The following is a 23,258-nucleotide window of genomic DNA, read 5'->3' as shown; positions in this document are numbered from 1 at the left end:
TGATGTGTAAAGTTTATTAACTGACATGAGTCAGGGCGCAAAGTCAATGTTAGGAAGCTGAAACAAGTATCACAACCATTTATCCTAAGAATTAAAGAGAATTATTAGATGAGCTGCTTAACAGGATTTACTTCATCCACAGTAACTTCAAGACCAGAAAAATCCCAGTCTTAACTCTGACCTCAAAAATATCAGTAGGCAAAAAAAAATGTACAACAGTACCCTCACAGTTTAATTGCTCTATGCATTTATTAGCTAATATTAATGCAGCAAAGAGGGGACAAAAGCTCACGAACACTGCACACATTTCACAAGACGCATTGCAGGAAAAAAGTGACTTAAGAAGGATCAACAGTATCCTAGGGCCTTGGTGGACGCATTCCTGGGGGAGGTGGACCTGGAAAAGAAAAAGCAAAATTCCATAAGGCCATAGAGGGGGAAAAAAAAACATGTAACTATTCAGGGCCTTGGTTAGCACCATTGGGAACACATGTACCCACTCACCTCTAATTCCTGGTGGAGGGGGTCTCATCCCTGGAGGGGGCATGCCTATTGGTGTCCCTCGACTAGGGGGAAGCCCAATTGGTGGGCCCATGGGTGGTCTCATACCAGGTGGAGGAGCCATAATTCCTAGAAAGGTAAATGGCAGAAACAAGGCCTCATAAATCAGCTCAGCTATGATGGTAGCATTAAACATGGTAGTATTTTAAAAAATAAGCCCAGCAGAGAGTTGAAAATCTTCTCCTTGATCACTGACATGTAGGTCATCCTGAACTCAAAAAAAAAAAAAAAAAAGTCCACAGTGTTTCATTAAATCAGTGTCTAAAGTGAAAAACATACTGAGTTCCTAGTTAGACAGTTAGGCTGAGTCTTAATTCATCTTAATTCAATCTTCTTAAGAGTAATTTTAGTCATTACTTCCTATAGATGATGCGATTCCTTCATAGACCCACAACTATATCTAAGATTCAACCCTTTACCTCTAGTTCATCAATCCCTTACCTGGAGGTGGGGTTGCTCGACCAACAGGAGTGGGTGGGGTCCCCCGCCCCGGCGGGTACTGAGTCGGGGCTCCAGCAATGCTGGCCGTAGCAGCAACAGCAGCAGCAGCCACAGTGCCTCTTCCTTGTGGGGTCATCACCTGGGAGGGAAGGGTCAGACCACGGGAGAGGTAAGGCATGCCCTCACCTCCCCAAATACAGAAAGTAAAAGGTGGATCATGGCCTATTAAACACAAAATAATTAAAGCAATTCTGCGCTTCTGCCATTATTCTCATTTAAAAAGAAATTCAGCACTCTTGCATTCCCCTTTAAACGGAATATGCCCCCACCTTTAAACCTAGTAAGCCCCTCTGCGTTTCCTCAACTCTAGTTTTTCCATCCACCTTTCTCTTCACTCACCAGTGGTGGTGAGTTACTCTTACCTTGGTGGCTTTAATCTGTTCCCTTCCTAGTGGACACCTGTCCCTCATGTCCCTCTACAGCATATGCTACTTACACAGAAAAGGATGTACACCCAGGTTTTTAAATCTCCTCAGCCTCAGGCTCTAGGCACTTTCTCCCAACAATACAGAGTCTTCTCCTGGTTCCTCACCTGTTGGGATGGCCCCCCAACCCCTCGGACAGGGCCTGCTAAGCCGGCAGGAGCCTGGGGAATTGGAACACCAGCGGGTACACCTCTGCCAGCTGCCCTGCCAACCCCAGGGCCTCCTGCAGCTCCGGCAAGTGGTACCCGGGCAATGCCAGTCTGAAAGAAGAAAAATTATAGCTTGAAATAAATGATCCAACGTTACCAATAACCCTATTCCTAAAAGTAGATTACCCCTTCCCACCAACTTCCCACATCACCTATCTTGTATTAGTTCTGAATGCCAAAGAATAAAGGGACCAGTGCACCACAGAGGCATCCTGCAAATTAAATGTACATTTGTCAAACAGTGAGTGCGTGTGTCTTCATGACCCTACCAAGAGAAAATAAATCAGCAATCCCTTCCCTCATCTAGGTGTACTCAGAACATGGCATAACCCAACACGAAACCCTTAACCTCTAAGTACAGACAAGCAAGAACTGACACCAAGGGCCGGGCACATCTCACTTGACAAAGGTATACTATCCTGTGCCTCTGGTGCACCCTGATTCAGCAAATCTCTCAAATAACGTGATGTCCTTCCACATCAGTGTTCCGCCCTGTCCTACACCTTCCTTACATCTTTGGGGGGTGGTCCCTCCACAGTCATGGAAACCAAGTTCTCCCCACGCAGCAACACCAGACCCAAAACCCGCTTTTCTTCACGCTCAGGCTGCTTTGCATTCTTTGGCCTATAAATTAGAAAAAAAAAATTAAGCTATGGCTCATTCACTCGCTAGAATATTACAGGACATTAAGTATCAATTAAGACAACAACTGATGCCAAGATGCTCTGTTCACACAGTTAATAGTCGTGACAAAAACAAAACTACATTTAGCTGTTGAAAGGGTGAAAGGCAAAGCTCTTTTCCAATCCTCAATCTGTCAGAACGTTTCCTTAATGTTATACTACAGCAAAACTAACTTCTCTCTGAAACACAGATACAAACAACATTGCTAAGAACTTTTTTTAAAATAGTACTGATTTTAAAGCTTGTATTTTTCCTCCCAGTTGTATTGAGATATAACAGACACACAGCACTATATACATTTTAGGTGGAAAGCATTATGATTTGACTTATATACTCATGATTATCACAATTAAGTTTAGTGGACATCCAACATGGCTTACAGATACAAAAGAAAAAGAAAAAAATGTTTTGCCATATAATGAAAACTCCCATGATTTAGTTTCTTAGCAACTTTTATATATAACATACAGGAGCATTTATCACGTTCATCCTGTTGTACATTACATCCCTAGTACCTTTTTCTCTTTTAACTGGAAGTTCATACCTTTGACCCTTTCATTCAACTCATCTTCCCCCACCTCGTGCCTCTGGAAGCCACAAATCTGATCTCTTTCTGTGAGTTTGTGTCTGAAGTGTAAGTGACCTACAACACTTTTAGTTGTGGGTGTACAATACTGATGCAGTATTTCTATACGTTATAAAATGATCACCACTGACTAAGACTCTGAAGACAGGCAAAACTGAAACCTCAAGTTTTCATGTTAAGATGGGATGTAAATCATTATTTAGGTTAAATTATCCTATTAACTTAGTGAAGAGTGAAGCAGAATTAAATATGCCTAAAGCTCTCATCATATGCCATTAGTATTCATCAACATCCTAAAGTTTTTTTATTCTTTTCAGAAATAGATGATATATACAAAAAAATAAGACTGAAGCATTCATCATCCTAGAATTTCTGAAATGATCCAAACTGGTATGCAGAAAGAAGACTAATAAAGGAAGAGGGAAGGACTATGTTATGAATTCTATTCAGATTTAAGAACAGACTTAAGACCATAGCAGACAGGAGAAGCTGCTTATCATCTTTCTCTTCATATTTGAAATCCCTAAGTGAAGCGTTCAAATTAAACTTCTGAACAGTAAAGCATTAACTGTGGTAAGAGAAGATATCAAGCCAAGAGTCAAGGGTGAAGCCTTGTAAATTCTGCTTCAAGGTAAGAGACTGAAGCAAAATCTTGAACCTCTAGAGAGATTACAAGCACCGATCTAAATACTCTTCTGAATGAAAAGTCATCTGAGTGGGAGCAGAACGCTACTAGGATCCACCAGCTGGTGTGTGCCCTTGCTGTGGGCAGTCCAACAGTGCCCTGCCAAAGGAAGCTCCCCAAAGTCAGGTAGATAGAGGGTGGCCGCATATGGGAAGGCACAACCACATGGGGTTATTCTGGAAGAAGGGCCAAGGGCAAGTCACAGAGAAATAAGCAAGGGAGGTTAGGGACTGATGCCAGATCAACACTGATCATGATGATTCACACACAAAACAAGAGGCATAACAGAGGCTGGCTGAACACATGCTAGACCTGGCCTGGAGAGTTCTATTCACATCCCAACTCCTAGACCATTAAGAGTAACTGTTATTCTTAAGAGTTCTTCAATCTGAAGGAATGTTACAGAAGCCAACCTATCAACATTTCTCAAGTTTTCCAAATAAATATAACTTGGTCTTTTGATCACACTATATACAGTTTTATTCCTAGTTAAGTTCATAACTGTATTTCCGAACATAAAACAGTAGTGTGAATACATAAGGTTGGGTGATCTGTCCTATTCAGAGATGAGGCCAGGTCATTAGACAAGAGGCCAGTCCTGGCTCATTTTCCCTACCTCCTTCAGTTACCCTCTGTAAACCATTACTGGTGGCCAGATGCTCCCTCATATCCTAGTACCCAAACCCAAAGTGGCCTCCTTACTTGATCTTCCTGAACTCATCACAGTCACAGAGGATCAAGTTCATATGCTTGTCAAAAGCCTTAAAGGTGCCGATGAAGATCCGGCCATCTTGCAGGATGCATCTCATCCTATAGTCAATGTGCTGCAGCATCTTGCTGCTCTTTCCCACCGTCTGGAAGGAGTAAGAGAAGACCCAGTCATTAGCCTTCCTGCAGCTACTTTCTAACCCTCTCTGGCTTCCTCACTCCTTTACCAATCCAAACCTTAACAAAAATAGCACGCCTCCCACCTGTTCTCCATCCCTTTAATACACCAGACCAGGACCACTTACAGTCCCCCTGTGGAACCCTCTACTTCTCAGAATCCACCCCCATACAGTTCCCCTAAATATATTTCTTCCCCAGAAGATCCCCAAACCCAGTTCTTCCTTTTAGTACTCCATCATTCTAATTCCTGCCTTTCCCAATTCTAATCCCAAATTCCACCCTCCTACAGAATACTTGACTGTAGACTGTTTCTTCTACCCCTGACATCTAGGCAAATGGTGGGCGATTCCTACTTCCATCCAAAAGTTTGCAACTCCACCAATACAATGCAAATACAGTGCACTATTTTTCAGTTCCCTAAAGGCCTCTGTCCCAGGTTCCACCACACCCCACATTCCGTATCGTTCAAAACTTGGATCAGTGTTTCCCAAACTTTTTCTATTTCATTTTTGTCCCACTAGGCACCCTTTCAAAAGATTTTCATTCTAATTTGCCCAGTCTTCTGACATTGTAACATGCAGAAATACAATATCTCTATTTACAGACACCCTTTGGAATACCACGAACCCATGGTAAGATTCTCCCTAACTTATCAAGAACTAACTTTTGCCCCCTTGGCATATCCTCCCACTGAGAATACACACTCTTGATCAGCTTAAATGTAAATGGAAACAAAAAACTGAGACGATGCCCTCTGTCCCTCACTACAGACTGCTTTCCTTTGTACTGATCAAACCCCAAAGCCCCAAAGCCCTGCATTTTTTAGGTAGATTTTTTGTCTACTAGAACCTGACCTCAGAGTCCCCCATCTACAGGATGGTCCCTTTCTACTCTAATGATGAACAACTCTCTTCTGTATTTCCTCACAAGATCTCTTTCCAAACCACATTCCCACTGCAGCAGGACGACAGACACAACACAGCTCTCCTCCAGTTACTATTTTCCATGCAGTAAGGTATCATTTCCATACATTAATTCTTTATTTCTAACATGAAGAGCCTCCAAACACCCCACATTCTGGCAATCCATTATACTGGGCCCTCACAGTAGCTTCTCATCCCTCTGCCCCAACACGCATCTTACCATGATTGCTGTTCCACCAAGTCCAATGTCCACAGGAAAAGTTTCAGGATCCTTAAGACCTAAGGGAAGGCTACAGATAAAGGTATGACGCAGGTTCTCCTACAAACAATGCAAGCTGGGGCAGAAGCTTCAGATAGCAGATGGAGCCTGCAGAGGAAAGCACGATCTACTAGCTGCACTGCAATCTACCACATTGTAAAACAGGCAGACAATTTTGCACGAAAATCACTGTAACAGATATTCAAAAACAGCCCCCCTCAAGCTCTCATACCCACCAAGTAAACACTAAGTTTCACTATTCCCTCATCTTAACCCCTGCTGTCTACATACCTATGGTTATGAGTTTGATGAATTTTATACAGAAATTATTAAACACGTCAAAAATAAGCTTTATTTTTCATTCCCAAAGTGTAGTATTTTCTCTTTCCATTCCTATTTAACATACATTGTGTTTCATTCTCTAGTCCTAAACTAATACCAAGTCATCTCAACTTCAACACTTTGGTATCCTTAAGTTTCTCCATCTGAATTACTCCTGAGTTAGTCCAAACTTTTGCCCCTTGGCTGAACCACATAAATGTTTTCAACCTCAATGTTCCCTTCCCCAAGCCAAAGTCCCTTCAAAATAATGCTAGGAAACTTTTCCTCGCCAAGAACCAAATACATTTTCATGTACCTGCTTAAGATGTCCTTTGTTAAAAGGGGACTTAAAACTACTGAATGCTTTTATAAATATAAGGTTTACTTTCTTAGTAAACAGTGGAATATGGATTAGAACAGTATTATCATTTTCTTGATGTAATTAAGAAAATGATTCTAACAAGTATATGAGAACCAAATCTAGCCAAGTCTGGCAAAGGGTCTCAAACTTCTAATTATATTCATTAAAAAGGAAACACAAATTATGTTACTTTTGAATGGGAATTTGGATTTACACATAAAAGTAACTCAGTATCATAAACAAAATGTGGTATGATTGCACTTTTAACAATGAAAATATTTCCACTAAGAATGTTCTCCACTATTTTCAGTGGAGAAAATTGCCAACAGTAAAATAAACTGGTCAGGTACATTTAAAATCATCTATTTTAGTATGCGAAAATGAACTCACTTGAATGATGGTTATGAACTAAAGCAAAATCAAAATGATAAAGTAAAAGAAACTACAGTCTTCTACATGGACCTGTAACACTAGATCAAAAGGTAACATAATTGTATAAAATAAACAGTTCAGTTAAGTGGGGGCATCATCTTGTCTAAAGAAATACACTCCTGATCGTTACTGTGAATGTCTTGTCTCCTAAGCTTTGTCTTCCATGTGCAAACTGCCACACATCCTTTGCGCAGTTTTCCATGGAGGACAACCTTCCCCCCATAAATACAGTTTCTAACCCAAACTCACGTGAGAAGTTTAAACCCTGTAATTCAGATGTTCTAAATTCTAACAGGATTCTCTATAAGGCAGAGTCTAAATTCAGGAATACTTGGTGTATGTTTGAATCATTAGTGATTTCCTTTTTTATAATAGTGTATCTAAGATTAAGGATCTTCAGCAATCCATAGCGATAGAAAGTAAATTAAGTGGCTGTCTGAAATAGGGTGGTGGAAATGGGGGATGAATTAAATGGGAATGAGGGAGCTTCCTCAGGTAATGGAAAATCCTAAGAGTACACATAGCAATGGCTGCAAAATTCTGTAAATTTACTAAAAATCACTGGTTTATAACTGGGTGAATTCTATGGTATATAAAGTATACACCAAAATAAAGCTGTTTTTAAAAAGAAAAATGTCAGGACCTTCAAATAATGTTCAAAGTTCATAATATAATTACTTTTTATATGGTCATTGGTGCCCCTCAAAACAAAAAGAAAGCTAAACATTCAACAAGACCCTATTATTGGAGAACGCTCCCTTACCAACAATGGAGACATGCTACCAATGAGCCAAAAAACAGTGATTACTAAGGGAAAAAAAGCAGGGCTGCATGCAGCTTTTCAAAATTTCATGTAAAGGAAAAAAGTGTAATCACAAAAAAAGTTTCCGATATAGATTAGCATAATGAGAACTAGGATTAAATGTGCATTAAAGGTGGGAATTTGTAGTCAGTCACCTCTGCAGTGAAAGTTTAAAATTCAGAGACAAAATTTTTCCTTTCAATTGTCAAAAAAGATTATTTAGGGTACAGAGTTCCCAGTCTGGCCTGTTTCAAATATTTTATTCCACGTGGCATTTCTGAACACATATCTTATCAGCCCTAGTTTAGAGTTTAGCTATTAAGAAACCAACAAGTTCAAACAAGATTTCCTGCTGTGGTGAATTAGAACAAAAAAGGAAGGCCAGTCAGTCCTGTGTCTGTCCATCCAACCTATCTGAGGTCCCAAACCCCTCCCACATCCACAATGTTGCTAATCCAGTTATCAAATATAAAAATGCACCTGGGGATTTGAGTCATGAGCTAAAGACCTGGAGATGTACAGAACTAGGGATATAAACATGTAATGTGTGTGTGTATGTTATGTATATGTGTATGTGTATATGTGTGTGTATATATGTGTATATATGTATGTGTACGTGTATATGTGTGTGTATATATATGTACACATATACACACACACACACACACACACACACATATAATCTAACAGACAATAAATACATTTCACTCAGAATTCAGAACAGGGGTTGACTGAAGAGGTTCGGAAAGGCTTTCCCTTAATGAGATGGATTTGAAATTTAGGAGTAATTATCTCTTCTCTCTAAATTTAGCACACCATCATCATTAACCCTTGTAAGGGAAAGGAGGCATCACTTTGTAGAAAGATCAAATGCATCTCTGCAGCAGAGAACAAAATGCTTGATGAAGAAGATGACAGCAGTAGCACATGTCACCCTGTACTAAGGAATCTCTTACCAAAATGCACATAAACCAATGGATGGCCCAGAGTCCAACTCAAACATCCTGGGATCCCTCACAGGAGGAACAGTTCTCAAACTACTGGAAAATGTAGACTTTCAAATTATTAAACTACATAAATACGCAAAGCATCTTTAAACAAGATACGATGGCCAGACTTGGCCAACGTACATATAAGGCACGAGAAGTCACAGAACGGTAATGTATTGGTGCTCATTCATACCTGATAAAGTACCAACCTTCAGGAAAAAAATGTGCAAAAAAGTTTAACAGGAAAAAACATGAGTAAGTGGAAAATATTTATCCACAAAGCAATGCCAGTTAAAACCAGAGGAAAACAATTTCCCCTTCTTGGAACTGTTTGTCAAAGGAAAAAACAGACCCCAAAAGGCGGTACTAAGAAACTGTCACTCTAGTTATTGTTCTTGAGGACAATCACCACTGCTTATGATGCTGTTAGCAACAGAACAAAACATTTATGAGTCACACTAATATTTGTACCCTGCAGCCCAAACTTGGATCCTTATCCTGATACATTTAAAGTACCAATTACATCTTAAAACTAATAGAACTAATATTCATAACAGCACAGCAAACTAGGGGAAAAAACACAAGTACAAGGGAAAAGTGCATCACGAATGGACCATCATTTATTCATTACAAATGATAACTGTGAGGACTGTGTAATAAAATGAAGAAACATTAACGATACACATTTAAGTTGAATAAAATTAAGTAACTTTAAAAGCATGATTACGACTGACTACATTTTCAAAAGAAAATGAAAGAAAATTCAACCTTATGCTATGATTTAAACATGAGTATCTGAAGTCTTTCATTTACTTTCCAATTTTTCTTGGTTATCACTCACATACTTTAGAGTATTATCATGAAAAAAACACCATTATCAATTGTTAAAGGACTTAGAAGAGTATGTGAACTGCACTGAAGAGCCAAAAAATTCTTGATTAAAAAAAATCAATTGTGTGCCCTTACGCATTTTAAAATGCCCTTAACTCAGGGGAACAGCTGAGGACAATGATCAGATTCCACTGTCTGAAATCAATTCCACTGTCTTGCAATCAATTCCAGGCAATTCCTGGACAATGCAGGGTAAAGGTCAGCAGGGGAGGATTTTTCCTGTTTTAAAATTCAAAATGCTGGCCATAAGCAGGTCTAGTTAATGTGAATTGAGGGTAATATTTCAAAACAGAAATCAAAAAAATCTCGATGAAAACTCATCTATAAACTCCCTTTCTCTCTTAGTTTCTAATAAGTACATATAAAATCCTTTGGATTAAAGTCCTTCTAAAATATAATAAAAGGAAAAATAAATTATTAAATCAAAATCAACTTAATAGCTTTTTCCTTAAAATGCAAGCAACCAACATAAAGACAGACTGTCAATAAATCTATGTCACATTGAAAAATAATGGATAATAGCTTTATTACATTGTCAGAGGATTCAAATACATTGGTAAAAAAGTGAGAAAAAGACAACAAAAAAGGAGTAATTAGTAAATAAGTATGGAGAAATATTAAGCTTCTCATTTGCTAATGGTGTGATGTGTATTTATAATTCAACAGACACAACTGATATGTAATTAAAATAACCAATGCAGATGGAAGTGTATTGTAACTGGCGATATATTTTTTCAAGGTGATAAAGACTGACTAATGTTTTGTAATTAAATTTAAAAAAATTCATATTCCTTGATTCAATTTTTACATTTGCATATCCAAGGAAATTATTCTATCTAATGTCTTATGTAAAGCAATTCACTGAAGCTTTATTTAAACCATCAGCAGAAGAAAATGAAATTTTTCACAATAGGGAATTAGAAAATATATTAGCAGGGTAACTCAACAGCCATTTATAATGAATTATTTTTTCATATATTAGGCTGAAAATTAGTACAAGTTAAGTATGAATAAAACTACCTAGAAAGCAAAGACTACAATGGCTGGAAATACATGACAAGTGTCATCAGGATAAAAGCATTAAGGTCCTGCTTTTACTTTTTTAAACTTTCTGCAATGTGTTTATTTGTATGGAGCCTTTAAGGAAAAAAAAAATCTTTCAACATATCCCAAATAATTACGTGACCTCCAAACACCCTCCTCTTTCACTAGTTCTTTATTCTTGATCATGAATGCATCAGCTCTAACCTGTTATTTCTTTCTGCTTGCAATCAGCTACCTGGCTGCTCCAACACTGGCTTTAACCACCTCTTGGCGTCTCAGCTAAGAATGCCTGTCTCAGCTCCGCCTGGAAGTCCACCACAGGCACTTGCTGGGGCTGCTGCTGCTGTGACCGCCTCGGGTACAGGTGACACCTACGACAAGAGCATGGTACGTAAAACGGAAAGACATTTTGCCCATATAGACAATAATTTATGGAATAAAATGTACAGACTCTTTTGCTTAAGATCGTCATTGAGGGTCAGAGTACACCACTGCCTCATGAAGAAACTACAAAACAAGGAGCCTCTCTGCACACAGGGATGTGCAAGGAACTGGGCCATACTTACCCAAGCTGGGGATACTACCAAGGAATCATTTAAAAAAAAAAAAAAAAAAAAAAAAAAAGCTCTTTTGGCTTAAAATGTCCTGCGAAAGTACCATCAGTACAATATCCATTACTTACTTTCCAATCTGGAAACAATTCTTTAACCCCTAGGGAGGGAGGTGGGCATTTTTAAGGCATTTCCAGTGAGATACTAAGGCTGTGAACCATGCTGTCCTCCCAAGAAATCACTACCTAAAACAAACAACTTCCAGCATACATACACTCAACACTATGTAACTCGACCATCTTTCAGTTAGAAGGGAATTCTGGAGAAAAGCATTCAACACGTCCCTACATGTCAGTCACCTGGCTCTGAATCTGATCCTGAGGATAAGGAAGAGATACAGCAAGTTACACAGGTTACTGGCTAACAAGATAAGTGTGAAAATTCTGCCCTGTATACATACATAAGAATATTCAACAGCAGTTGGATTTTAAAATGGGTCTTTGTTAAGAGGTTTTTCCAGTATTTTCTGTAGTTTCTAAGTAACATTTTTCAACATTCTGTTATATAATAATGAATTATGCTGGACTTTGTCCATGGTTCCTAGGAGGTAACCTCTAGTCCTTTGCATTTAATAAGTGGTAGAAGTGTCTCTGTTTTTCATGGTGGGCCCCCTGGATCACACCAGAGTTAACTCTAACAGGATGTCTCAGGACAGGGGCTGGGCAGGCCTCATGTAGACCAATCACGTGATTAGAGGGGTGGGGCTTTGAGCCTGACCTCCTGGGAAGGATGGGAGCTGGAAACTGAAACTGAGGTCAATTACATGGCATTGATTCATCAACCATGCCTATTTAATGAAATCCTAATCATTAAAATCTAGACACCTAAAGCTGTGGTGTGCTTCCTGGCTGGTGATATACACTGATGTACTGAGACTAAAATATCCTGAGGACATAGAAGCTTCAGGTCTTGTCCTATCGAGTCCCTCCATGTGGCTTAAAGTATAGTGTTTTTGAGTTCAGAGTCATTCTAACAAATTATGGAACTCGAGGGAGTAGTGGAAACCCTCAATCTGTATCCAGCTATTAAGAAACTACAGGTGGCCCACAAATTCTAGAGCGTGCAGCTGGTATCTCGGTAGAGGGTCATCTTATGGAGGGCCTGTGCCCTTACCCTGTCAGAATCTGCACTAATCCAAGGAGTAAGGATCAGAACTACACTGCTCACACCTCTAAGTTTCCCCATTTCAATCACAGAATAATTAAACCTTTATTTGGGCATTCTCAGTTTCAATCCTTTCATTACCAAACAGCAACTAAGTCTTGACCTAACAAGATTCTAACTCATTTTTAAGCCAAAAAGAAAAAAAAAAAAAAACCTTTTTGTTTTTTGCTTCTTGCAACTCCTACTGTAGTGTTCCTCCTGGGTTTAATGTAAGACTAAGGTAAGAAAAAGAAAATAAGATGCAGTACATACAATATGTGCTTCATAAATGCAAAATATAAATTCAGGAATAATGAATTCAGAAGACTCTCTAGCCCCAATCTCTAATTTCTCTCAAACTCACAATACATCAAGAAATAGGGAAGACATGTACCAGCCCCAAAGAACTAGTTGATTTGGTGACGTATCTATTAGAAGACAGAACAACCATCAATTCTAGGAGTGTAAATCAGTGACATTCTATTAATACTTACTGTTGGTTAGTGGGACGGTGTGTGCATCGTGTTTTGGTTTTTATTCAATTTTGTTTTGTATCTGTTGGATGGAATACTAACAATAATCCTTTACTGATCTTTACAATTGGTATCCACACAATTCCTCAGGAATACTGACTCTCAGTACTTGTGGTTTGGGAAAAGGTGGAAGAGATTGATAGATTGTAATTAAAATGAACACTCAGACTACATCAAGTGTCCCAATCTTGAGAGAATCTTGAGTATATGTATCATTAAGCAGAGGTTAGAGTATCAATACTGCTTACCCATTCCTATAATCTACCTACTCTCAAAGAGGAAAAAGGTGGCTGGCGAAATTACACTGTTCCCCTAACTCAAAACTCCCCTCAGATTCTTCCCTTATTGCTGCACCCTATAATATTTATACATAATATATAAAACAGAGGTCCGGAAAATAGTTATTTCTTCTTTGAAAGCTACGAAATGTTTCTATTGATATGGACAAATTAATGACACCTAAAGCAGGTTTTTACAAGATTAGGATATGATCACCTGTTAAACTGGTCCACAATGATGCTGCATAAGATAAACACTCTAATAAAATATAGCAAATATGATAGAACCTTTACCCACTAATAAAGATCCTCCCCTAAAATATGCCCCCCTACCCATACTTCTACCACGTAGATGAAAAATGTTAACAAGTAATGTTTCGAGCCTATAGCCACTGCAGCTGCCCCAAACTGTGCACCCTGTGGGGATCAGGATGGAGAAAAGCAGGATACTGGCCCTAGATAGATAAGGTGCAGATCAAAGAAACGGTTTCACAGTAATGAGTTCAGTGAGCTCAGACACTTGCATCTTCCCATACATAGAAAAGCACTAAATTCATTAACTTGAGATGTCTGGCTTTCTTTAATTAACAGTAATCTTTTGACATTTTGTCTAACTGGTTTTTGTTACAAAACTTCTATGTATCCTGGCTCCTTCCCTACTTCTTTTGAGTAGTCCCTCAAGAGCTACCCGAGAGGCTGTCTTCCCAGCTTAAGTCCTCAGTTTTGTCTACTAAATAAAACATAATTCTCAACCTTTAGGTGGTACGTATTTTTTTCAGTTGACAATCACAATCTGTATACTATCTCAAGATATTTCTAGAGATTCTGGGGGAAAAAATGGCAATTTTGAAAATTCTCAAGTTACAAAAGACTAAAAGGGGAAAAATTATCATATAAAAGAAATTAATAGGCAAATACTTATTATAACAAATTATATAAAATATTCACTCATAAAATTATCCCTTTCAAAGTAATCTCCAAAATAAAAATGTAATAAAGAATAATGAACTCTGAATAAATAGTCTCACTAGTAATTAAAATGTGCAACTACATGGAAATTTTTCCACATATAAAATGAGCAAATAACAAAAATAAGACCCAAAATGCTACCTACTCCTTACAACTTTTTAAAGAAGGGTCTATTTATATATGGATATTTTTCCAGTAAACATATTGGAAACTTTTTTGGAGATTTGTGACAATTTGAAAAAACAACCTGCAGATAAACCAGAGAGACTAGAAATATGGGAAAAAATTAAGTTATATATAAAATATACGTAATATATATGTAATATAAAAATGTGTTAATTGACTATTGGTTATCAGTGAGGCTTCTGGTCAATACTAGGCTGTTTGCAGTTAAGTCTGGGGGCAGTTAAGTTATTAGGCGGTTTTTGCTGTCTGGGGGGTTGGTGCCCCAACACCCTCATTGCTCAAGGGGTAACTGTAATATTAGCTTCCAGACTGACTGCTTTTATCGTCATTGCGTAAGAAATGCAAACAACCTCAATATCCATGAGTAAGCTAATGCTAAGTTATACTGCAGCACCCATACTCTGTAATTTGTAAAATGAGGTAGATTTATAAGCACTGACATGGAAAGATTCCCTACAGCATATTGTTTCAAAATAAATCTCATGTATGTCAATAAACAAATCACAAATATGCCTCCCCTACCCCATATGGGTATACATGTGAATGCACAGGAAAAGGTCTAAAATGATAGCCATCCAAGTGCCTTAGGATTATCTCTGGGGAGGGAAGGGGAATGGACTAGTGGTATCTTAAAGTACATACCTGCTTTTTGAACTCAAAATAACACAAAATTAAATATGTAAATTAACATCCCTTCAATACACAGAACATTTTGCAAGTACAGAAGTGATTTAGCAACAACATAAGAAATAATTGTAATATAAACATTATTTACTTAATTACATATTATATATTATATAATTTATATGTAATTACATGTAATACATTATATTTGTTAAAAGTATGTATAAAAATACATAAAATAATATGAAAAATAAAGTAAAAGTAACTAATTATATGTAACATTTTATATATAGAAAATTCGTATAAATATGTTGAAAGATGTAGAGTTTTATGAAGATAACACCCACCTACATACATATGGAAAAAAAGGAAATACATTTATTAAAATTTTAATAAAAGTTAACTTAGGACATGGTTAAGGATGATTATTTGTTTTTTTTTTTACTTCATCTATAGAATATGCATATGCTTCTTGCATTAATTAAATTCAGGTCAATTCCCTGATCCCAGGATACTTTGCTCTCATCTGAAAATGGATTCTGCCCTAAAATGGTTCTCAACCCAGACTGTACTCACTCCTGGTTGCTCAGTGAGGCTGTCCTTCTGCGTTTGACTTGGACTTCCACCTCTGGTACGTGTTGTTCTGTAGTCCGTCTCAGGTGTAAGCGGTCCCTGAAGCAGAAAGAATATTTGTTTCATAGACTTCAATTTATTAAACAACTACTTATTTAAAGGTTATATTTAGAGCTAGATTTAATATGGAGTTTTTAAAGTGCTCATAATCTAACTAAAATAATGCCAACTATATCTCAATAAATCTGAGAATAAATAGTAGAAGTAAAATGTTAGAAGCTTTTTATCCTGAAGTAGTCAGAATCTATCCTAAAACTACTTTTTCCCTTTAGCATCTCCTTGACATCAGAAAATTTGGGGGGAAATACCAAAAAATTAAGCAAAAATGTGTATGTGTGTGTACTTACACTCAGATACAGATATAAATCTATACACTTACAGAGATGTATTTATACACAAACATATTATCCATATCTACATATCCTTGAAAAAATAGCAATGTTGAGTCTAAAAATAGTTTGAAAAAATCATTATGATAGATCCTTTTGTATAGTGGAATAAAGTATAAAACTTAAATTACGAAATGTCTATACAGGCAACCTCTTGTGCAGATGCTTTCCTAGGATTTGCAAAACAAGAAACAAAAAGAATGTTTAAGAATAATAAAAAAAACAATTACAACCATATTATAATCTTTGGAACAGCTCACAAAATGGCTGCTCAAGGGATGGGAACAGGAAGTCTACTTGGGTCATCAAGATTAGAAATGATAGGAATCACTCACAAAACTGAAAATTTAAAATGTCAAACTAGAAAGGAAAGAAAAAACAATATTCCACGTCATACAATGTAATGTTTCCAGAAGAGGCAGAATTCAAAGGACACATCCCAAAAGATAATTCCCTGAACTCTTGCTATTTTAAAATTCATGTTAGATTATGCAAAGTAACAACCAAAATAGCTTACTGATAACCCTGAATTGTTTTATTGTTTTAAAAACTTTAATGTGACTGGTATACATAAAATAAACAAGTTTATACTGTATAGCACATGGAAATGTATTCAATATCTTGTAGTAGCTAATGGTGAAAAATATGAAAATGCATATATGTATATTCATGTATGACTGAAGCATTATGCTGCACACCAGAAACTGAGACAATATTGTAAACTGACTATAACTCAATAAAATATACAGGAAAAAAACTTTAATGTTCTAATCAAGCAATAGAAAAGACCACTTAAAAATCACACACCAGATTTTTAAATGGTAAAAGTACTGTATATACTTTGCTAATCTCCTTGACCTTTGATTAGGCAATGGTTTCTTAGATATGACACCCAAAGTACCTAATGAGGGAAGAATCCATAAATAGGATTTCATCAAAAGTGAAACAGTCTTTGCTTCAAAAGGTATTAAGTGAAAGACAATTAATTCACAAAATGGGAGAAAACATATGCTAATCATAAAGCTGATAAAAGCCTTGTATACACAGTATCTTAACTCCTACAACTCAGTAATAAATAACAAAACTCAGTAAAATGGGTAAAGGATTTGAATAGATTGCTCTCCAAAGCTACACAATTTCCCCTTAAGCACAAGATGCTAAATAAGAGTCATCAGGAAAACACAAATCAAATCACAAACATACCACTTCACACCACAGGAGTAGGATGTGGAGAGACTGCTAGTAGAAATGTAAAGTGGTACAACCTCTGGCACGTCTTAAAAATGTTAACCACGTTGTTAACATGTGACCCAGTATTTCCACTACTAGCTGGAGTAAAATAAAAACACATGAACTTGAGCGTGAATGTTCTTAGCAACATTAACCCTTAGAATCAAAAAAGCAGAAACGACCTAACGTACAACTGAGGATGGATAAACAAAATATAGCATGGTATGGTATATTGGTACAATGAATGCCATTCAATTATAAAAAGGACTGACATACAGATGTATTAGACGGTGGCTTCACAAATAAATATATTTACTAACATATTAATACAATAAAACAGATTATCATGGACCTGTGCTTTGTCATAGTTCATCCATTATGATGGGTCTAATAGTATAATTCAGCACACCCCATAACCTCCCCCCAAAAATAATCTTCTGTTCCTTTATGTAACCTTCATCAGCTGCTCAGGTCTGATTTCAGCTGAGAAAAAAACCAGCATACAAAGATAATTTTTTCCATTTTTGACATCTTTTTTTAATTACATGCAAAATCTTCTATGAGCATCTTTTAAGTTTGTTCTAAACAAACATGTGCAATTATAATGTCCCTAACTGCATTCCCAAACCATAAACCAGTATTTCAGAAAATTTAAGCATTTAAGGGAAAGTTATTATATGTACACAATATTAACTTTTTGCTCCAAAATCACTTTCATTAAAAAGTAATAATAATCTAGAAATACACTAGAAAGCAAAATGTGATGAGATCACACAGTATTTTTCCTAACTGCCTAATATTCTATCAAATATTTAGGATGCCTTATACTAAATCCCAAAAAAACCTTATTAAAAACTCAATTACACCCACCAGTAAGCAAGGTATTTTCAGTTCCCTATGAAACCATTTATTCTAAATTGTCAAATCTTTCCCCATAGTTCTTTGAGATCATCACTACCCATGTTTTTCAAGCATATTTTTCTGAAAATAAAATGGTTCTGAATTTTAAAAAAAACCTCAATTACTAAGATCACAAGAGTGAAAAATAAAAATAAAAACCACAAAGATAATGTGAGGTAACCCTGTTTGTAATCTTCCCACAAACATAAGAAAATCAGTGTGTCCAAAAACAAAACCTATAGAATCATCAAAGAGAATTCTGAGCCAGCCTGTATTCAGGACCTAGAAAACAAAAGAAATTAACTCCCTTGTCCAATCTTTACTAGCGTGAAGGATGTTGCCTTAACCATCAACAACTCTTATGCAAAGCTCCTGGTCATGGGCCACCAAAGTGGAGGGGACAGACGGGACCAGCAATAAAGTTCTAACTTACAACGAAGAAAGATTACAAACCTCACTGTCCCTGTCATGTGGAGGCAGTACTCACACCGTTCTTACTTCAAGGGTTCTTCCTAAAAGCTAAGTAGCAGAGTGCAGTGTCAAAGAGTTAACTTACAGGCCTTAGCATCTTAAACAAAAAGAAGGGAAAAGGAGGAATAAAGATGTAACATATCCATATACAGGGGAAATACTTAAGCAATGAAACACTGGTCAGACTAGAGAAACCAATATAATAGAAAATAAAACTATGAATAAACGCAAACCTGACAGTACCTTGCCTTAGACAGCAACACAACAGTCCTTTGACTAAGTGCCCTTGCTCTAAACTTCAGGAAGGGCTCCTGTTCCTTCCCCAGTCTCAAAAAGCCTTGGTACTAAGCTAGATATTCATGGGACAGGACAGAGGCCTCCAAACTTGGGAGGTCTTTCCACAGGGCCTGCCACACTGAGATGCTGAGCCTGAGGGAAGGACCACAAAATGGCGACCAGGACGCTGCAGCTCATCTTGCAAAGGGCCAAAGGATCAGAAGTTCATGTTTGAAGCAGTATCTTCCTACAAGCAGGAAAAAATGTACAGATCGTAAGTATCACAAAATACCACACTCCTGCTATTTCTCAAACTACTCGAAAACAAACAATTCCAGAGCAGAGCTTTCCAAGCTCCTGAATTTATATTTTCCTTAATTACATTCCAACTCAGCACACAAGACAGACTGGCTATGACGGATGGGAAAAAGAAAAAAACAGGCAAGCACATCAAAATTCTGCAAAGAAAATACTTAAAAATGCTGCCCCCCATCAAGCTAGTGGAATATAGAATACAGAAATAGTTACTTTGTTAATTATCCTTTCTCACCAAATATTTACAGCAGCTCCAAATTTTTAAATGATAGATCAAAAGCATTAATTTAAAATCTGACTAAGGACAAGAATTCACTAATCCCATGTATACCCACAAATCTGTTTCTCTCCTCTGTTCCTCTCCTTAAACACAACTTATAGCCCTCAGTTTCTAGGAGCCCTAGAGGAGCCCCCAATTCCCCAACTTTAGAGAAATTATCCATAAAGATGGCATCACCAATGGAATATCCAGGGATTAAGAAATACTACACTTAAAGTTGAGATGCAGCTGTGCAGTTACATAATCTGGAAAACGGAAATCAAAGGTTATATGAAGGGAAGCTGTCTAAAGGGTTACTGGGTCCACTTGAACATGGCAAACAATTAAAATTACTCACAATACAACTTAGGGAGAATCTAAGAAATTAAAAAGCTCCAGGACCACTGCCGGAGGCTGTCTTAAGCAGCACAGGGGATCCTTGAATGTCCTCGCCTTCCTGAGCCTCCAGGCCCCCACCTCTCCCTTCTGCGTAAGAAAACCAAGGGCACAGCACAGGTGCCCTGCCATTCCAGGTAGACGGAGTGAACACATTGCCCCCAGTATGAATCTCTGGCCTCACCACCTTCCCCATCCCACTGCGGCACTGCGGGTAGGGGTCGAACGCAAGGCCGAGAGGCTGAGCAAACCCTTGTCCTTCCTCCTCCCTTCCCGCACTGCAGCCCAGCAGGGGAGGGTCAGTAACTGCGCAAACATGTGAAGAGGGTGGCTGGCAGTCCCACACAATGGAGACTGTGCAAACGCCCAGCCTCAGCCCCACTGCAGGTTGGAGGTGGTGTCATCTCTGCAGCACTTGAGCGCCCCAAACCCACACCTTCCTGACTGCGGCACTAGGGCAGGGGCAGCCGCCCACCCAGGCCTGCCTCCTCCCAGCAGCACTGCGCTCTGGGGAGGGAGGTGCCCATACTCCTGCTAGGCAGCAGCCGCAAGGCCGCCCCCTCCCCCACTGCGGCACTGGGGGAGGGGGCGGCCGCCCCCACCCCGCCGCGCCTGCGCAGACCCGCACCTCTGCGGCAGCAGCCATCTTTGTGGAGCTGCACAATGGCTGTGACGCGGCCGCCAGACCCCCGTGCACTCCCGAGCCGGCCTACAAAAATCTAATTACAAATGCAGAGGAAAATCAGTGCCAACAAGGGACGCCCCTAGACGTCGCATCCCAAAATGCGGCAGGTCTCTCACAAGATGCGTTAAGCAGGCTCAGGACATCACATCCCTAATCTTACACCCAAAGCCACAAGTGCGAGGGATTATAAAGAAGTTAAATGCGTAACGACCCTATACTCCTGCAGCCATCCCTTCGGCTGGGAGGTTCGCCACAACATGCAGACTCTAAGACCACTGTTGGTCACGGAATATTGAACGTTCTCCGCTTTCTGCAAAAATAGACGCGCCCCTCCCCCACCTGCCCGTCGCCTCCGCCCCCGCCCCTCCACCTCCCCCCGTCCGCCTCACAGCCACTCCGCCGAGACCCCCACCCCGTTACGGCCCCCTCTACCATCGCGCTATCCGCTCCCGTCACCGTCATCACGTACCACTCAGGCCCCCTGCCAGTCCCCCTGCCGCTCCTGTGAACCACGCCGCTGCGGTCACCACGCCGCTGCGGTCACCACGGTCACCCGCCTCCCCTCCACTCCGCCATAGTGACCCCCCTCCCCTCAACCACCCCTTCCCACCACAGCCACACCCGACCGCCTCCGCGCCTGTCGCCCACCCCACCGCTGCGGACACTCCTTTGACCCACCCAGTCTTCCTTCACCGCCCTACGCACCAGCTACCGTGCTGTCACCGTGCTCATGGCCTCAGATCCCAGGGACAAAGGGCCACCCAAAAAAGGATCTGATGGGGTACACAGGATGGTGCAGACGGACAAATGCGTCACAAAACGCAGACAGGATACCATCCGAGGGGGGTCAGCTAAGCCCCAAGCCTCCAAAAGGTGTCCCATCTGGTCATCCAGACAAAGAACTGGAACCCCCAGACCCCCACCAAATACTACAATACTCCGAGTTCCGCAACCTTCGACTATCAAAACAAGCAGAAATGTTCCCCACGCTGTCTCTGAGTGAAGACACCGCACCGCTGACCTGGCCCGCTCCATTGCGCCGCTGGCCGCTCCTCAGAACAGAACGTCACGCATCTCCAATGGCTGCTCCACTCTGCGCTGGACTCGCCGCGGCGGCACCAACTAATCGCGGCCGCTCGGCCTGCGCACGCGCGGCAATCTACCGCGCCGCCGCGCGCGCCCCCCAACCTGCCTTGGCCGCGCATGCGCATCCCCTTGCCGCAGTGCCGAGGTGATGCCACAATACCCGCGCCCCTCCAGACCTGAAAAACGGGGGGATGGTATCTACCGGACCCGCAGGGGTTAAGGCACCTGGGCTTTGGGATGGGGACTCCAGGGACCACCATCAGCCTGGGGCTAATGGCTCTTAGTATCACACTAAATAGTACTTGGTACTTCCCAGGGTAGTGGAAATTGGGTATTTTTGTTGTTGTTGTTGTTAACTTTAAAAAGTCCTTATTCAGATTTCCTGTTTTTCCCCTCAGTGTCCTTTTCCTCCTGCAAGATTGCACACATATTATATCAGTGATATGTCTCTTTAAAAATCTTGGCTATGGCAACTTAGATTTTTTTTTTTAAATGTTTACCATGTTTATTTTTTTAGTGATCATTAATTTTAGAATTAAAAAAATAAGTATTAAGATAAAATAATTGTACTTAATTCTAAATTCTAATGGACTTGACTGTCAGTTTCTTGACCCATCTTCCACTCTTTTCTAGCCTGCACTTTTTGACAACTCTGTCCACTCTCATAATTTCCTGGCTGCTCCACAGTATTAAAGAAGCTGGCTTTGGATACCGTAGAAGGCATGATTAAGGCTCCTTGAGACTTACAGACAGTCCACAGAGAGCAGCCATTTTGGCACACTAATCTAAAAGAGACAACATTTTAAATCAGTTTATAAGCCTGAATGAGCATATCCTGCAAATGGGAAGTGAATATACAGAAAGGGAGACTTCACCAGGAAACTACGCTGTAGGGACTTTGCTGCTAGAAACTGATATCTCCCAACCATTCCCTTTTTTCCAAAGTCTAGACTTACCCTCAAGTCAAACACTCAAGGGCTTAAAGGGCTTTAAATAAGCTTAAAGGACACCAAATCTGGACTAAAACAATTCTGTGTGTAACTGAAGCTGCAGAATTTGCAAATAAACTGATTTGAACTCCTACATCACACCATATACAAAAATCAACTCAAAATGGATCAAAGATCTACATGTAAGAGTTGAAAATGTAAATCTCTTAGGAGAAAACGTGGATATAAGCCTGTGTGACTTGCCTTAAGCAATACTTTCTTAGTTATGACACTGAATGCACAAGCAACCAAAAAATAAAAGGATAAATTGGACTTCATCACAATTGCTTAAGTTTTTACATCAAATATCACTATTAAGAAAATGAAAAGACAAGCAGCAGAACAGTGAAAAATACTTGTAAATCATATACTATAAAGAAAGTCTTACTTTTCAACAATAAAAAGACAAAAAAATTTAAAAGGGCAGAGGATTTGAATAGACAATTCACCAAAAAATGGCAGACAAATGGCCAATCAGCACATGAAAAGATGCCCAGCATCTTTAGTCATTAAGGAAATGCAAATGAATAGCTCAATGAGATGCCACTTCACACCCACTAATCAAAAAGACAATAACAAGAGTTATGGAGGATATGGAGAAAACGGAGCCTTCCTCCATTGCTTAAAGGAATGCAAAATAGTATAGTGATTTGGGAAAACAGTTTGGGAGTAGCTAAAAATTTAACAGTAAAGTTACCCTACAACCCCCTACAGTTCTGCTTCT

The 23,258-nt window shown here is 39.3% G+C and overlaps 2 protein-coding genes across 4 annotated transcripts; both read right to left on the bottom strand.

Moving 5' to 3' along the window:
* Positions 1–224: 224 nt before the first annotated feature.
* Positions 225–10,835, bottom strand: SNRPN (small nuclear ribonucleoprotein polypeptide N). 3 transcript variants are annotated; one of them, XM_032469192.1, is made up of 8 exons: positions 10,766–10,835; positions 5,683–5,741; positions 4,354–4,505; positions 2,209–2,320; positions 1,595–1,747; positions 1,003–1,141; positions 505–630; positions 225–397 (listed from the first exon to the last, which is right to left on the bottom strand). In XM_032469192.1, the coding sequence occupies exons 2-8, from the start codon at positions 5,683–5,685 to the stop codon at positions 360–362; spliced, it is 723 nt and encodes a 240-aa protein (XP_032325083.1). In that variant the 5' UTR covers positions 5,686–5,741; positions 10,766–10,835; the 3' UTR covers positions 225–359. The 3 variants fall into 3 exon arrangements, with proteins under 3 accessions (XP_032325083.1, XP_032325082.1, XP_006192446.1); XM_032469191.1 differs by having other exon boundaries at positions 5,683–5,752; positions 10,766–10,830; XM_006192384.3 differs by lacking the exon at positions 10,766–10,835 and having other exon boundaries at positions 5,683–5,823.
* Positions 10,766–21,634, bottom strand: SNURF (SNRPN upstream reading frame). Its single transcript, XM_014565757.2, has 3 exons — positions 21,481–21,634; positions 15,482–15,577; positions 10,766–10,932 (listed from the first exon to the last, which is right to left on the bottom strand). The coding sequence occupies exons 1-3, from the start codon at positions 21,492–21,494 to the stop codon at positions 10,818–10,820; spliced, it is 225 nt and encodes a 74-aa protein (XP_014421243.1). The 5' UTR covers positions 21,495–21,634; the 3' UTR covers positions 10,766–10,817.
* Between the last annotated feature and the right edge of the window lie 1,624 nt (positions 21,635–23,258).

This window comes from Camelus ferus, chromosome 27 (genome assembly GCF_009834535.1).
Source record: "Camelus ferus isolate YT-003-E chromosome 27, BCGSAC_Cfer_1.0, whole genome shotgun sequence".
Taxonomy (NCBI): Eukaryota; Metazoa; Chordata; class Mammalia; order Artiodactyla; family Camelidae; genus Camelus; species Camelus ferus.
This window is presented reverse-complemented; position numbering and strand designations above follow the sequence as displayed.

Excerpts from the sequence above, each read along its gene's own strand:
- SNRPN (XM_032469192.1), bottom strand. Across the intron at positions 2,321-4,353 it reads GATGAGTTCAGGAAGATCAA|GCCAAAGAATGCAAAGCAGC; the intron begins GTAAGGAGGCCA and ends TCTAATTTATAG. Across the intron at positions 631-1,002 it reads TCGAGCAACCCCACCTCCAG|GAATTATGGCTCCTCCACCT; the intron begins GTAAGGGATTGA and ends TTACCTTTCTAG.
- SNURF (XM_014565757.2), bottom strand. Across the intron at positions 10,933-15,481 it reads GCCTCACTGAGCAACCAGGA|GTGTCACCTGTACCCGAGGC; the intron begins GTGAGTACAGTC and ends CTCTTGTCGTAG.